This window comes from Mus pahari, chromosome X (assembly GCF_900095145.1).
Source record: "Mus pahari chromosome X, PAHARI_EIJ_v1.1, whole genome shotgun sequence".
NCBI lineage: Eukaryota > Metazoa > Chordata > Mammalia > Rodentia > Muridae > Mus > Mus pahari.
Window position 1 is genome coordinate 141,050,417 of NC_034613.1, and position 17,687 is coordinate 141,068,103.

A 17,687-nucleotide genomic window follows, 5' to 3' on the forward strand; every position below is an offset into this window, starting at 1 on the left:
ACACCAGAAGAGGGCATCAGATCCCATTACAGATGGTTGTGAGCCACCATGTGGTTGCTGGGATTTGAACTCAGGACCTCTGGAAGAGCAGCCAGTCCTCTTAACCGCTGAGCCATCTCTCCAGCCCAGCAGCATTGTATCTTGAGGTTATCATGCCCTTCCCGGTACTTTTCCCTTGAACTGCTGTCTTTTAACTTAAATCTTTGCTCTAGCAAGGACATTTTCATTCACCATGTAAAGTGTCTGTTGAAATCTTAGTTTTGACTTTTGAAAACCAGTTTACCTCTTTCTGATGATGATAGAGAGCCGAAAGTTTTTATATAGTAGTTAGGAAAGAATTGAACTCAGCTAGGTATGATGGTACATACCTGTAGTCATGCACTTGGGAGGGTGAGGTAGGAGGATCCAGAGTTCAAGTCCACTCTTGGCTATAGAGTGAGTTTGTGGTTAGTCTGCACTCCAGAAGACCCTGTCTCAAAAAATTAACAACAACAAAGATGGACTTTAACCATTTTTTAAAAATCTTCATTCATTTTATGTTTTTCTCTCTCCCTTTACATTAGACAAATGCTCTACCACTATGTTATATCAGTTCCTCAGTAGAATTACTTTATTTTATATTCTTTTATTTACTTGATTTTGTCTTATTTTATAGTCTAGGCTGGTCTAAAATCCTCACTCTTTCTGCCTTAGCCTCTGGAGTGCTGGGATTACAAGTATGTATCCTCACACACAGTTTTCAGTGTATCCTTTGGTTTTGGTTTTAATTTACTGGTGTAGAGTCTTGCTGTTTAGCCATGGTCTTCTAGCATCTTCAACTGCTAGAACTTATAACCCTCCTCCTTTTACCTTCTGAGTGTTGGATTAATAGGCATGTACTACCATAACTGGCTCTAAGTGTGTTTTTATTGGCTGGAATTTCTCAATTACCATACTCAGAAGTTACTAAGACCTACCAGAAAAAAAAATTAGTCAGTTATGAGAAACTGTCATAAGTTCCTGTAAGATTGACCTTCAAAGATGTTCAGTTAAGTAATCTAGTCTGAAAATAGACCCCAGGCATTCATTAGTGATTGTCCCAAGCACTGAGTTTGGGAACATTGAACATAATGAACAAAAACACAAGTTTTAAAAATGAAAGTAGTGTGGGCCGATGAGATGGCTTAGTAAAGGTAAACGTTCTTGCTGTCAGGCCTGACAGCTTGAGTTCGATCTCTGGTACCACATAGTGGACAGAGAGAACCAGTTGCTATAAGATGTTCTCTGACCTTCACATACTCACTTGCTCATGGACACAGGCGTGCCCAGACCCCCCCCCCCAGAGAGAGAGAGACAGAGAGAGAGAGAGAGACAGAGAGAGACAGAGAGAGACAGAGAGACAGAGAGACAGAGACAGAGAGACAGAGACAGAAACACACAAACATACAAACACATGCACATGTTAATTATTTAAAAATATTTAGAAATGGTGGATAGTCAACCTTACTTTCCTTTTGTGTTGATTTCAGTGGTATTCTTGTGCCTGGAGGCTTTGGAATCCGAGGAACGTTGGGAAAGCTTCAGGCAATTTCATGGGCAAGGACAAAGAAGATTCCATTTCTGGGTAAAGTTTTTGTTTATTTTATTTTTTTAAGGAATTTTTTTTTAAAGATTTATTTATTTATTATACGTAAGTACACTGTAGCTGTCTTCAGACACTCTTGTTACGGATGGTTATGAGCCACCATGTGGTTGCTGGGATTTGAACTCCGGCCCTTCGGAAGAGCAGTCGGGTGCTCTTACCCACTGAGCCATCTCACCAGCCCCCAAAGTTTTTGTTTATTGATCCTATGAGTTTAAGTTTTTTTTTTTTGTCCAGGCTGCCTGTGAACTTGTTGGTTCAAGCTCTTCTGCCTTAGCATCCAAAAATTTGGGGCTATATGCATATATCTTATCACTATACCTTCCACAGAGACAGTCTTTTAAATGACTGGTTAAATGTTGGCTTAAATTGCAAAGCCTAGTTTCTGTAGCAGTAAGGCCAGATAACATGGGACCTGGATATGCTAACGGCAGCTTTGCTGTTGGGGTTTCAGGTAGGAGGGGCAGTCCCCGACTCTGTTTCAGGTATTTTGGTGGGTTGATGAACTGAAGGGTCGGCTTTGCTGTCTTTTACTCTCTAAAGAGTGTTAGATGCCAGTTGTTTTTTTTTTTTTAAATAACCTGCTCTTTCCTGGGTACTCCAGACTCTTGGGACTCTTTTTCCAAAGAAAAACCAGGATACTTGCTTTGTTTTACCCTGACCTAAGCTCATTTGGGCCATCGTTATTTTTTTTTAATGGGGTGTTTAGGCTGGGGAGATGGCTCACTAGGTAACAAACATCCTGATTTGATCCCCAACACCCACATTAAAAGCTAGGTATGACTGCACATGCCTATATATAACCTTAACACTGTGTGGCGGGGTGTGGGGGTGTTTGTGGCAAGCAATCCATGAGGATTGTTGGAGCTTGCTGGCCAGGTAGCCTAGCGAATTGAATTCTCAAGCTCCAGGTTCACTGAGAGACCCTATGTCAAGGGAATAAGATAGAGACTGATAATGCAGGACACCCAACTTATTCCTCTGGCCTCTGCACTTGGGCATGCAACCTCACCCTGCATGTGCATATATACCATGTACACATACAAATAAATAAGGCTCATGTATATTAGCCACGTCTCCATTGCTATGACAAAACAACATGGCCAGGGCAATGAAGGGTTGCCTTATAGAAGGTTATAGAAGGAAGGGTGTGTGTGTGTGGGGGCGGTAAGGTTACAGTTCCAGAGAGATAGGACTCCTTTTATTGCCATCCTGGTGAGGAACATGGCAGCAGGAAGGCAAGCATAGCACTAGAGCAGCAGCTGAGAGCTCCCATCTTGATCTGTAAGCAGGAAACAGAGAACACTAATTCAGAACAGCAAGAGTCTTTTGAAACCTCAGTCAGAGCCTGCCTACCTTAACACTTCTTCCAGCAAGGAACACCTTCTAGTCACCCACTAGACAGCCGCCAACTGGAGAACAAATACTTAAAGGTACTGGGGGGCCATTCTTATTCAAACTATCACAGAGTGTTTTCCTACAGTGTGTTTTATATAGCTAAGGCAGGCCTCAAAGTTGCTATATAGCCAAGGATGACCTTGAACTCTCCATCCTCCTATCTTCACTTTCCTGGTGCTAGGATTATTGATAGGTGCCTGCTTATGCCATATTGGGGAGTGGAACCTGGAGTTTTGAGCATGCTATGTAAGCACTCAGTCAGTTGAACTACAGCCCTAGCCCCTCACTGTGCTTTTTTAAGTCTCTCTCTAAACTCAGTTTACCTCTAAACTTAGGTAAAGCTCCTGATGTGATTTTCATGGTGCAGAATGCAGAATGTTTGCAAGCTGTTCTCATATTCTCTCTCTCTCTCATGCATATGCTCTTTATCCTTTTAAAAAATATTTTTGTACAGCTAAAGGTATGTAAGTTTAGTAAAGACAAAATAAACAATAAGTGCCCTGTTTTGATTTACCTGCATGTATGTCTGTGTACCTGGTAGTCTCTGAGGTCAGAAGACATCAGATTTGCTAGAACTAGAATCCCAGAGGGTTGTTAGCTGCCATGTGGGTGCTGGAAACCGAAACTGGCTCTTCTGCAAGAATAACAAGTACGCTAAACTGTGGCGCCATCTTTCCAACCTCCAGTGCTCTGTTTTATACAGTACAAGTTATATCTGATCTGTCAATATAGAAAATATATGTGAAATAGCCGGTGAAATTCTTTTTGCATTTCTACTGTTTTGTTGTTGTAGTTGTTCGTTTTTGTGTCTGTGAAGTCCTGGCAGTCTTGGAACTCACTCTGTAGACCAGGCTGGCCTCAAACTCTCAGAGATCCACCTACCTCAGTCTCCCAAGTGCTGGGATTAAATGCTTGCACTACCATCACCTGGCCATTTCTGCTGTCTTTATTTTTTCAAACGTTTGCATATGTATATATTGTATGTTGAACATGTTTTTTTCTTATATCCCTATCCTCAAATTAACCTTGAATTTGCTATGTAGCTGAGGCTGGCTTTGAACTCTTCTTCCTCCTGCCTCCACCTCCCATGTGTTAGGATTCCAGGTATGCACTTCTGCTTCATAACATCATGTCTCTTTATGCCCTACCCATATGGAACTTTCTGAAGTTCCTTGAATACTCAGCCATTTCCTGCTTATCCTTTTCATCCTGGCATGCTGGTACATTGATGGCTTCTCCCTTTGCATCTCCTGGATCACATGTATATGTCTGTATAAGTATCTGGAATCTGGAATGCTCATTGCTGTATGTTTATAGGAGGGAGTTGGTTGGCTGCAGTGACTGTGGAGATAGGCGCAAAAGCGTCTATATGACAGCGGGCCTCATCTTTATTTTTAAGATTTATTTTTATTTTATGCGCCTGAGTATTTTGCCTGTGCATGTATGTATGTGTGTGTGTGTGTTTGTGTGTGTGCCTGTGTAGCACATGCATGCAGTGTCCTTGGAGGCCAAAGAGAGCATTAGATGTTGGATCTTCTGGAATTGGAATTACAGATATTTTGTGCCGTGCTGGTGCTGATAACCTGGGTCCTCTGTAAGAGCACCAGGTGCTCCTAACTTTTGAGCCACCCTTCTAACTCACCTTTGTCTTTCTTGAGCACCTGCTCAGTTTTGTTTCATTTCATGTCTTCTTCCCTGCTTTCTGCCATCCATCTGCCCAGAACATGGGTGCCAGCTCCTGCTGCTGCTTTTATCCCTGAGATTAGCAGCCCCACCTTCTTAGGTAGGCATCCTTAGACTAGCCAACCTCAGGTTGCCCTGTGGCCAAAGCTATATTTTGGTTGTGAAATCTTGAGAAGCTGGGATGTGAAATCTTAGCACAAGGAGACGTCCTCTCGAGGTGGGGGTATTGTTAGGCATGCTCCAAAAGACTCAAGGTCTTTGAAACAGCCCTGCAGCCTACATAGGTGCCTTGGTTCAAGAACAGCTACAATAGATGGCATATTTGTCTTCTGGGTGCTTTGTCATTTCCTTGTCTGCCCCCCAGGTGCTTCTTGTTCACTTCTAAACCTTAGATTTGTTCCTTTAAAGTTTTAAGCCTTGTTACTTGCTGCACTTCCAGGAACTATTCTAGGTGCCAAGGGGATTGCAGGGAACAAAACAGGAAGTCTTTCTCTCTTAAGAGACTGCAGGGAAACACTTAAACCCAAAGTGTCACTAGATACAAATCATGCTCCTGTGCTTCTCCTAATAGGAATTTGCCTTGGGATGCAACTGGCAGTGATTGAGTTTGCAAGAAACTGCCTGAACTTGAAAGGTAAGTCCAAGGTTTGCTGAGCATCATTTATTTAAAAAACAAGAATGTGTCAGCAATATTGGTAAATCACTAAACTTCTTCTTTGTCCTTAGACGCTAATTCTACAGAATTTGAGCCAAACACTCCAGTCCCATTGGTAAGTGGCTTGGTCATCTTTCTGGGTCCAATTATTATCGGTCTGTTTCAGTTTTTGCCTAAACCACTAAGGGGTAACTATTGTTTTCTCCTAGCAGTGACAGAACTTTAAAAATTATATATGAACTTATTATTACCTATCATTTTTGCTTCAAACTGCAGTCCAGCCTGATTTGTCTTTGCAACAGCTTTCAAGCTTAATGTTTAGGAAAGGATTAAATTGGCTGTGACAACAATTTATAACAGCTAATATAAATAAATGAGCTGTCCCATCTCTAGACTTGTCCCCAGTCTGCCTGTTTTCTGCATTGGTGGCCATCTATTTTTCTAAAAGAAAAGTGACAACCATTGTGGTACTGGTCTTTATCTGTCAAGATTGTCATAGGGCTAGAGAGATGCCCAATGACTAAGAGTGCTTGCAACTCTTCCAAGGACCCAAGTTTGATTCCCAGCACCCACTTTAGGCATCTCATAGCTACCTATCACTCCAGTTCTAGGGATCTGACACTTTCTTCTGGCCTTTGTCAGAATCCATATATGTATGCACACAAATAAAAATAATAAATGGTTGTGGGTTTTGTTTCTTTAAGATAGGGTCTCATTACGTAGCCCTGGTTGGCTTGGAACTTGATATGTAGACCTATCTGGCCTTGAACTCAGAGATCCTTGCCTCTGTTTTTCAAGTGCCTGACAATAAGATTTTTTTAAATAAAAGTCAAGATTCTTTGCTGGTCCATGAAGGCTCTCCCATTTTATCATTTGTTTGTCCCATGTCAATCCAGTTCCTCACATGCTTAGAGTTTCTCATTTGGATGATCGAAGTAATACGTTTCAGTTTTTTTTCCCAGGAATATTCCCTATGCCTTACATGTCCCTCTTACAATCTTCCCCTTGTGACCTCAACAAAACCAATGAAGAATTGAACCAGTTATTTTAGGAAGGCTTTATTTCTGTGCCTTTGCTTTCTTGCCACTCATTAAAAGAACTTGACTTTCATGCTTGACATTGGCCTTTGGCTTGCCTGATCATCAGTCGCCTGTCTGTGTATGTCCATCCAGCTACAGCCCTGCTGCCAAACACACCTATCTAATATCAGTGGCCTTCATATACTGGTTATACTCTTCTTTGTTGGTTTTTTAAATTTTTATTTATTCATGCATGTGTGTGTGTGTGTGTGTGTGTGTGTGTGTGTGTGTGTATATATACCATATGGACTGGTTGCAGATGTTGGTTTTCTTCTGTTGCTATATGTTCTGGGAAACAAACTCATGTTGTTAAGCTTGTGTGTGGCAGGCATTTTTAATCTACTGAGCTACCTCATAGGCCCTTGTTTTGTTATAGATGTAGTCTATCCCTATCCTAGGCTTACCTAGAACTCGCTCTGTAGCTCAGACTGGCCTCAAACTTACAGCAGTTCTTTAACCATAGCCTCTCAAGTTGGGGGTCACAGGTAGGAGCTGCCATGTCAGTTCTCTCTGTGTGGTTTTTGAAGAATTATGTTTTATTTATTTTGTTTGTTTTTGTGTGCGCTCACGCATGTGTGTAGGTGCATGTGCCACAGCATGTGTGTAGAGGTCAGAAGACAACTTGGAGGAACTGCTGCTTCTACTATGTGGATCCTAGGGATCAAACTCAGGCTGTTGAAGCTTTAGGCCAGTACCTTTACCTGCTGAGCCATCTTGCCTGTCCTGATTATGTTGTTCGTAACATCCTACAGATTTGGCTACTTGAAATGTCTCATCCAATGTGCTTTAGTACTTTTATAGATCTCTGTCACTAACATGGCAGTTGATTTGGATGACTTCATTACTTAAAAAAAGAAATTCCGGCACACACCTTTAATCCCAGCACTTGGGAGGCAGAGGCAGGTGGATTTCTGAGTTCGAGGCCAGCCTGGTCTACAGAGTGAGTTCCAGGACAGCCAGNAAAAAAAAAAAAAAAAAAAACCACAAAAAAAAGAAAGTGGCTACTACTAAGATGTGTGTGGGAAAAGAGAGCAAAACTGACTCAAGGTTGACACTTCTGATGACATAGACAAAAGCCATGTCTTTCTTTCTTGGGCTTTATCTTAGAGGAAAAAAAAAAAAAAAAAAAAAGGAAAAAAAAAAAGCCCTAGAACAAGTAGGAATGTAGGAAACATATTACAACATAATAAAGGTTATGTATAACAAACCCATGGCCAATATCATCCTAAATAAATAAAACCATTAACAAGCCCCATTAAAATCAGGAATGGGAGAGGACTGCCTACTATCCCTACTGCTCATCCATAATGTGATTGAAGCATTAGCTGGAGCAATAAGTCAAGAGAGGGGATACAAATGGGAAAATATTAGGTCAAATTATTTTCAATTGAAGATTATATATCTTATGTCCTATGTTCCCAACATTTATCTAGAAAAATTGTAGAAATTATCAATAATTTTAGCAAAGTGTTATGATACATAATTGACTTACAAAATTTACCAGTCTTAATACACATGAGTAACAAGCCTGCTGAGAAAGAGATCACGGACACGCTCCTCTTCTCAGCTTCTCAAATAAAATATTTAGAATATACATAACAATAGAGGTCAAAAGCCTCTACAATGAAAACTTCAAATGTGTGAAGAAAGAGATTAAGAAACATCCTAGAATTTGAAGACCTCCCAAGTGTATATAGCTTGGTAGAATTAACATTGTGAAAAAAGACCTTCCTACTAAAACAATTTACTGATTCAATGAAATCACAATCAACATCCTCATCTCATTCTTCACATAAATAGAAAGAAAATCCTCATATTGATATGGAACAAAAGACCCAGAATAGACAATTAGTCCTAGAGAAGTGTTTGTTTATGTGCATTCTGCTCATTTTAAGTGCTAAGTGCACCTGTCTAAGACCCCAACTTTTATACATCTGATTCTAATAAGTCAATTTTGTTTGGTATTATAATGGCTACTCCAGGTTGTTTCTTGGGACCATTTGCTTGGAAAATTGTTTTCCAACCTTTTACTCCAAGGTAGTGTCTCTTTGTCACTGAGGTGAGTTTCCTGTGTGCAGCAAAATGCTGAGTCCTGTTTACATATCCAGTCTGTTAGTCTATGTCTTTTTATTGGGGAGTTGAGTCCATTGATGTTAAGAGATATTAAGGAAATTCTTTTATTTTTGTTGTTAGAGGTGGAATTATGTTTGTGTGGCTATCTTCTTTTGGGATTATTGAAAGATTACTTTCTTGCTTTTTCTAGGGTGTAGTTTCCCTCCTTGTGTTGTTTTTTTTCCATCTATTATCCTTTGTAGAGCTGGAGTTGTGGAAAGATATTGTGTAAATTTGGTTTTGTCATGGAATACCTTGGTTTCTCCATCTATGGTAATTGAGAGTTTTGCTGGGTATAGTAGCCTGGGATGGCATTTGTGCTCTCTTAGGGTCTGTATGACATCTGTCCAGGGTCTTCTGGCTTTCATAGTCTCTAGGGAGAAGTCAGGTGTAATTCTGATAGGGCTGCTTTTATATGTTACTTGACCTTTTCCCCTTACTGCTTTTAATATTATTTCTTTGTTTAGTGCATTTGGTGTTTTGATTATTATGTGACAGGAGGAATTTCTTTTCTGCTCCAATCTATTTGGTGTTCTGTAGGCCTCTTGTATGTTCATGGGCATCTCTTTCTTTAGGTTGGGGAAGTTTCTTCTATAATTTTGTTGAAGATATTTACTGGCCCTTTAAGTTGGGAATCTTCATTCTCATCTACTCCGATTATACTTAGGTTTGGTCTTCTCATTGTGTCTTGGATTTCCTGGATGTTTTGGGTTAGGAGCTTTTTGCCTTTTCCATGTTCTTTGACTTTTGTGTCAATGTTTCTATGGTATCTTCTGCACCTGAGATTCTCTCTTCTATCTCTTGTATTCTGTTGGTGATCTCCTTCCTAGGTTTTCTAACTCCAGGGTTGTCTCCCTTTGTGATTTAAAAAAATTGTTTCTATTTCCATTTTTAGATCTTGGATGGTTTTGTTCNTTTCCTTTACCTGTTTGATTGTGTTTTCCTGTAATTCTTTAAGGGATTTTTGTGTTTCCTCTTTAAGGGTTTCTACCTGTTTACCTGTGTTCTCCTGTATTTCTTTAAGGNAGTTATTTATGTCCTTTTTTTAAAACAAAATATTTATTTATTTATCATATGAAAGTACATTGTAGTTGTCTTCAGACACACCAGAAGAGGGCGTCAGATCTCGTTACAGATGGTTGTGAGCCACCATGTGGTTGCTGGGATTTGAACTTGGGACTTTTGTAAGAATAGTCAGTGCTCTTAACTGCTCAGCCCTATTTATGTCCTTCTTAATGTCATCTATCATCATCATGAGAAGTGATTGTAGATCTGAGTGATGGTGTATCCAAGACTTGCTATGGTGGGAGAATCGGGTTCTGATAATGCCAAGTAACCTTGGTTTCTGTTGCTTATGTTCTTATTCTTGCCTCCTGCCATCTGATTATCTCAAGTGCTTGTTGCCCTCAATATATCTGACTGGATCCTGTCCTTCCTATAATTCTGGTTGTGTCAGAACTCCTTAGAGTCCAGCTGTCTCTGTGATTCTGGGATCCTGTGATCCTGAGATCCTGGGTATGTCAGAGCTCCTGGGAGTCAAGCTGCCTCTGTGACCCTGAGATCCTGGTGTGACCAAGCCCCTGGGATCCTGGGATCCTGGGCGTATTAGGGTACCTGCGTGTAGAGCTTCCCTTGGGTGTTGTGGGACTGGCTGCAGAGATTGTGCCCATGGTTTGTTCCTAATTAATTTCTTATTATGATTAATTACTGTTCTCTTATGACGATATGTGCTTTTTTCTCGATCTGTTCATTTACTGATGGACATTTGGGTTGCTCCTACTTTTTCTCTATTGCTAATAATGTTTCTGTGAACATTCGTGTATGGGTGGGGTTTTTTAATTTGTTTTGTTGTTTTTTGCTTTTGTTTTTTGTTTTAGTATGGACATGTTTTCATTTCACCCAGGAGTGGAATTCCTGGGTCATGTGATAACTGCTTAGTCTAGGAAAGAACCACCAGACTGTTTGCCAAAGGGGCAACAACATACACAGCAGCATTTTGTGAGTGAGGGCCTCAGTTTCTGCCTTCTCTGGAGCACTTGTTACTGTTCATGTCTTTCCTCACAGCAACTCTAGTGGAAGTGAAGTGGCATCTCTTCTGGGCTTTGATTTGCACCCCACCCTACCCCATAGCTAAGAACTCTTGGATATCTTTCACGTATATAATGGCTACTTGTGTTCCTTCTTTGGAAAAATGTCTATTTCCATTCCTGGTCTATTTTAGTTGGGCTGTTTGTATTATAACCATTCAGTTGTAAGAGTTCTCTGAATATTATAGATGTAAATTCCTTTTCACTGACATTTTGGGATAGATGATGATGATGATGATGATTATTGTTATTGTTGTTGTTATTATTACTTTCTCGTGTGTGTGGTGCTAGATGTCACTAGTTCTGTCCTTAATTATGACACTAAAATTTCCTCCAGATATTAGCAAATGTTCCTTGGTAGGAGGGCAGGGGTAGAACTGTCTCTATTAAAAATAATTGACTTTGGGCTTAAATGAAGGCTCAGCAGTTAAGAATGTATGGTGCAGGCCGGGTGTGGTGGCACATGCTTTTAATCTAAGCACTTGGGAGACAGAGGCAGGCGAATATCTGTGACTTGAGGCTAGCCTGATCTATATAGTGAGCTCCAGAACAACCAGGATCCTGTTTCAAAAACAAAAATGTGTACTGTTCTTGCAGAGGGCCTTAAGTTTGGATCTCAGCAGCCACAGCTGGCAGCTCACAACCACCTCTAACTCCAGCTCCAGGTGATTTCAACACCTCTGACCTGCTCTCGCATACATACCCACACACAGACACATAATTGAAAATAACATAGTCATTGGTTTACAGGGATCTAGTTCTCTCTTACTCCTTTATACTCCTTACTTTTGCTTATCTCTCTGATGTGATTAATCCCTACTATAGTAGCTTAAGGAAGGAGTGTTGGTTTGTTTGTTTTTAAAATTAAGACAGTGTCTCATATAACCAAGGATTCTGATTCTTTTGCTGGGATTCCAGGTATGTATCCCTATTTCTCCTTTATGTAGTGTTGGGGATGGAACCCCGGGCCTTTGTGAATGCTAGGGAAAACTCAACCAACTGAGTTAGCTACTTCTGAGCCTTGAATGGTTTAATTTGAATGGGATATGGGTGGGACTGGTTCTTCTTCATGTTGGTGGGAGCATGATGTACTTTGTCTTACACTGTAGGCAGACAATAACAAGTGCCAAGCAGAGTTGACCTATTTAACCCTCATTCCACCTAAACAGTTCAACATCTATCTGCCAACTAAACCCCTTGTCCTCTGCTTTCCTAAATAGCGCCATAGCTGGGGAACAAGTGTTCAAACACACAGACATCAGGAACCTGTGGTGTGCATTTCATACTTGAACCATAACACTCTTCCTTTATAGCAACTATTTGTTCTTTTTTTCCCCTTTGTTCATTCCATTAAAAATGACATTTTATTTGGGTGTATATGTGTCCCAGTTCATGTGCGTGCTGTAGTAGAGACAACTTTTGTGGGATTTGGTTCTCTCCTTCCACCATATAAGTCTTGGGGGTAGAATTCTGATCATTAGCTTGGTGGCAAGCATCCTTATTCACTAGGGCATCTTGTTAGCCCAACCTTTTCATTTTAAATAATATAAATAGTGTCTGGAGAGATGGTTCAGCAGTTAAGAGCACCTCTTCTTGCAGAGGACCTGGGCTCAGTTCCCAGCATTTACAAAGCATCTCACATCCACCTATAACTCCAGTTCTGGGGGGATCTGACCTCTGCCTTTGTGGGCACTGCACAGACATGGTACACTTTATACATGCAGGCAAAAGATTAATATACATAGATAAAAATAAATCTTAAAATTAATTAAAAATATAAACAAATGTGTTTGTTTATCTGTAACTTCTCCCCTTTTAATATGCACCATAGTATATTTTTCTCATGTTTTCCTGATTTGTTTTTTTTTTTCTTCTTAACTTGGTACTGTATGCTGGAGATTACCTCATGGAAGGATATAGAAATATTCATGCCGTTTTATAGCTTTCAATTCAAACCATAATGAACCGTCACTCCCCAGCCAGATGGTACTTTTAAGCCTCATGCTCAGAAGGCCTCATATCAGCAAAAAAAAAAAAATTCCTTAGGAGGCTTTAATAGAAATGTATTTCCTGAGTAATAGCTGCAGTGGCGCTGCCAGGAAAATGATGGCTTTTCTTTTTCAGGCACTACTTTGGGCTAAGAAGCGATTTTACCAGTAGGTGCCGCTATTAGACAGCTTTGTCGAGGCTAAGTCTTGGATGACAGCTTTTAACGCTGTATGTGTGTATACATGAAAGAATAATTGACACACAGGGTAAAAAAAGTTAAGTCTACAGAAAGCATCTAAAGGGATTTCATTTGTCTCAGTTTGCTTCACTTCTCGTCCACAGAGACAACTTCCTTTATTTTGTGTTCAGGAATGCATGCATGCTGTGTGTGCCTGTGTGTGTGTGTGTGTGTGTGTATACCTAACCATATACGTGGATGGACATATACTCTTTTTTGAGGGGGGGCAAGCAGTGCAATGAATGGGAACTCAAGACACCATGTGTACTAACCACTGGGCAACACCCACAGCCACTTTAGCTAGCATCTTTGAGACACTGTTCCCACTTTGTATTGATCACCTATCATTGTGTAAGGACCTTTGATGGCTTGTCTAGCTGTGTGTACCATGGGCATGAGAGTAGTTATTGCATTTATTGTATTGTGTTTATAGTCTTGTATTTAGGTTGTGTGCTTTCTTTTTTGTAGCCTGAAATCACTTTACATTTTGACCTCCGTGTACAAATATGTTCTGTATCCACACATAAGCACATCTGTGGGATGAATCCATAGAAGGGAAATTGCCAAGTCAGAGGATGTGTGCATTTTACATTTCAATGGCTCCTATACACATAAGTGAGATGAGAACAATAAAACCTAATTGCTATTGAATGTCTATGTGCTGAGATCACTTTGCCGGAGAAAAATAGCCTTAAGAACCAGCAGTTGTGCTGATGGCTGAAAGTCTTATTAAAGGGGGGATGGAATCATAATGCAGCTAAGAGCACAATGCCTGAGGAGTACTTTACTTGGGTAGATAGCAAATACTCAGTGGGCATGGTCATTCATGCTCTTCTAGCTCAAGAAAGTAAACATGTCAGAAACCAGGAGCGTCTCTTACAATATGTCTGCTGCCACAGTCTGTTTCATTTCATTGGTTGGCATGACCTCCCTACCTTTTTGGAATGCCTGAGAAGTGTTATGGTTGCTTCCAAAATTGTCAGATTATTATTCAGAATGGACTCTTTAACAGGCACATGTAAAAGGAGAAATATATTTTTTTCTCTAAGGGCTGCAGTCTATGCTGAGTCCAAGAGTACCCAGGAAAGGGAGCAAAAATTGGTTATAATCATGCTATTTCCTTGATTTATCCACAAGAGCTAAAAGAACACTTTGTAGGGTTGCAGGATACTTCTGGGTCTGTAGCAACTCTGGTCTCTTTTCTGCTTTAAAGTTGTCTCGGCTGCACTTAGAGGAGGCTTCTCAGGAACATAGCTGACTTTCATTCTATTATCCGTCTGAGGGACTAGGCATCAGAGAACTCCCTGACAGGAAAACGGACAGACAGGAGAAGGAGCTTTAGGTAAATTAATGTCCTTTTCACTTAAACATTTAAGATGGCTGACTTCTTGATTCTTCTTCCTCTACAAGACAAAGACTTGACAGCCTTTTTTTTTTAAAGATTTATTTATTTATTTTATATGTAAGTACACTCTAGCTGTCTTCAGACACTCCAGAAGAGGGCGTCAGATCTTGTTACGGATGGTTCTGAGCCACCATGTGGTTGCTGGGATTTGAACTCTGGACGTTCGGAAGAGCAGTCGGGTGCTCTTACCCACTGAGCCATCTCACCAGCCCCTTGACAGCCTTTTTGGTGGGACTCCCAAACCTCCTGGGAGAGATTGGGGCTTTATATAGTGGGAATCAGTCAGCTTTCTTTTCTTTGTCTGGATTATCCTATCTTCCATAGTAGCCCAAACCAGGCAATTCTGATAAAGAAAGGGAACCCCCAACATAAAACTGTCAGCTCTCCATACAAACTCAGATTCCGGATTCCGGAGTCCTGCTCCCACTGGAGGCTCTGCTATTCCTGTTTTTTTTTTTTTTTTTTTTTTAGTTTTTAAGACTAAAGAAAGAGAAATCTATACCTGCAGTCTAGCCATAATGGCATCATTGGAATCACGCTGAGGCAAAAGGAGAGTGAATTGGAGGCCTGCAGAGTATGCTCTAGGCTGTCCTCCATCATATAGTGAGACCCTGCCTCAAAACAAAAAACAAAACAAGACAAAACCAAACACAAGCAAACACAAGCAGAATAGCAAGGGAGATAGTGAAGTAGGTAAAACCGCTTGCCCCCCCCAAACATGATGATCTGTTTGATTCCTGGAAGCCACATAGTGGAAGGAGAGAACAGATTCTTGGAAGATGCTCTTTGATGTCCATAGTCACTGTAGCACATGCACACACACACACACACACACACACACACACACACACACACACACAAATACATAAAATGTAATGAAACATTATTAAAAAACAAACAAAAATGTGAATTCATGTAAAATATAACATCATGAAAACAGAATGCGTGTGCTGCCTTCAAGACATATATGGACACTCAGATGGTGGTATTGGTAAAAGCAAGTGGGGAAGGGCCTGGAGAGATGGCTCAGCAGTGCTTCCTGCTCTTCCAGAGGATCCAAATTTCATTTCTAGTACCATATTAGACATGGCCTGTTAGTGCCAGCTCTAGGAGCTGTAACTCTCTCTTCTGTCTCTGTTGGTTCCTACACATGCCGTAGATACAGATATATAGGAATACACAGATTTTAAAAATTGAAAGAAAAGTGGGAGATAAGAAGTGTTTTTCCTAGAACTTATTTTATTAATTTATGTGTACTAGTGTCTTGACTGCATGTGTATCTCTACACAATGGGTGTGCCTGGTGCCCTGGGAGGCTAGAAGAGGGTATTAGAAACTGGAGTTACAGATAATGGTGAACAGCCATGTGGGTGCTGGGAACTGAACCTGGATCTATTGCAAGAGCAGCAACTGTTCTTAACTGCCAAACCATCTGTCCAGCCCCAGCTTAGAATTCTACTACCCGACCACTCATGGGATGGCTAGAAATGTTTTAACAAGATGCAAATGGACATTCGAGATAGTTGTAGTTGTTAATATTCTGATTGGAGTTCTTTATCATAGTTATGCCTTCATTTATCTCTTTCTAAACTAGGAAGTTTCAGAGTTAAAAATAATTTGACATCTGATTTGTGAAATAGTTACAGTTAAAAGCTGATTCCTGTGAAGGGTAATTTATGTTATGCATTAAACATAATGAATGCATTACATTTTTTCTACCTTCAGTTGAAGCCCTGTTTGAGGTATTTTCTTTTGACTTATTTTTCAACAGCATTTGATGCTATGCAAATGAAGAGATTTTTTTTTAAAAAGTAAAAACAAAAACAAGACTCCAAAGAGCGAAAGCAATAACAAATCTCCCCAAAGACCACAACCCCATAATCCTAGCACCTGGGAGGTGGAGACAGGAGGATCAGGAGTTTGAAGCCAGCTTGGGCTAAATTAGACTCTGTGTCAGACGAACAAGTAAACAACCACCAGGCAATCTACTCCAGAATATCCTTATATTACTTGGGCATTTGATTTGCTTTTAGAACATGGACCTCACACTGGCACCGCACCATTAGCCTCCTCCTCCTCCTCCTATCTTCCTCACCTTCTTCATGATGCTCTCAAACTGTGAGCCAACCCCCACCCCCCACCTTCTTCCTTAAGTTACTTTTGTCAGACATGTTGTCACAACAACAACAACAACAAAAAAGGAATGAATACACCAGTCTCTCAAATCCCTGGGTCGCCTGCAAGTGGAATTGTGTTGGTTGTTCATTTGCAATGCTGTATTTAGGACGCTAAAGTAGACAGCCCCAAACAGTGCCCTTCCCTTAGTATTGCCTCCCACCACTATTCAGTCATTTCTATTTAAAAAATCAAGTGGTTGAAATACTTATTTCTAAGGTATTTTCCACTGAGCTCAAGGTACAAAAGCCTAATGAATACATTAGCTTTAAAGCATTCATGGAGTCGGTCATTTATTGTTAACATTATGGATTACTCTTGAAAATCACTAATGGGCGCTCACTCCAAACTGAACTGGCCCCTTTCAGACAGCGGACTCTGTAAAGGGGTGGGAGGTAGGGCACAGGAAAAGATACCTTAGGTAGGGGGCCATCATGACTGGAAGAAAAAATGGTCCTTTTAAAAAAAGAACATAGAAAATTGTATGTATTTAACATGTACAAAGTGAGTTTTGGTATATATATATATATAATGAAATGATTACTGAAGTCATGCTAGCATCTACTAGCCATGTAGTTCAGTGAGTTTGGTAAAAGCATTTGAGACCTACTCCCTTAACAAGTTTCAATTATTCTATTTGTTTGTTTTTTGAGATAGGGGTCGTATCCATCTTTGGCTGGCCTTGAATTCAGTATTCAGCCAAGGAAGACCCTGAATTCCTGATCCTCCGGCCTCCATCTCTCAAGTGCCGAGATTGTAGTTGAGTGTGGCTGTGTTCCAATTCAATTACGTGTGTGTGTGTGTGTGTGTGTGTGTGTGTGTGTGTGTGTGAAAGACATGAGCTTCCTTAATGGGGCTTGCTAGCTGCCAGCCTAGCTTCAAGTTCTGTGAGAGATCCTGTCTCAAAGGAATCAAGTGAATGGTAGAGCAGGGTACCTTTTTCTAGTGTCTGCATATACATGAATGGATGCATGCACATATCCACATCCACATCCACCATATATACATATGCTTCACTCAAATATATATACACAAAAGGAATTTTAAAACAAGGTAGATGGCCCCTGAAGAAGCATTCCAAGGCTGACCTCTGGCCTCTACACACAGACACATACATGTGTACCTGCACACATATGTATGCATATGAGCAAGCATATACACACAAGAGGAGGAAGAGGAGGAGACACACACACACACACACACACACACACACACACACACACACACACAGAGAGAGAGAGAGAGA

At 40.6% G+C, this 17,687-nt stretch overlaps 1 protein-coding gene across 4 annotated transcripts in view; it reads left to right on the forward strand.

The window, feature by feature from the left end:
* Positions 1-17,687, forward strand: part of Ctps2 (CTP synthase 2) — a 126,951-nt gene that overhangs the window by 34,894 nt on the left and 74,370 nt on the right. For all 4 annotated transcript variants that reach the window (XM_029534469.1, XM_021187565.2, XM_029534470.1 and 1 more), the window contains exons 11-13: positions 1,509-1,603; positions 5,274-5,336; positions 5,429-5,472. In XM_029534469.1, coding sequence (XP_029390329.1) covers positions 1,509-1,603; positions 5,274-5,336; positions 5,429-5,472 — 202 coding nt within the window. The remainder of the gene's footprint in view (positions 1-1,508; positions 1,604-5,273; positions 5,337-5,428; positions 5,473-17,687) is intronic.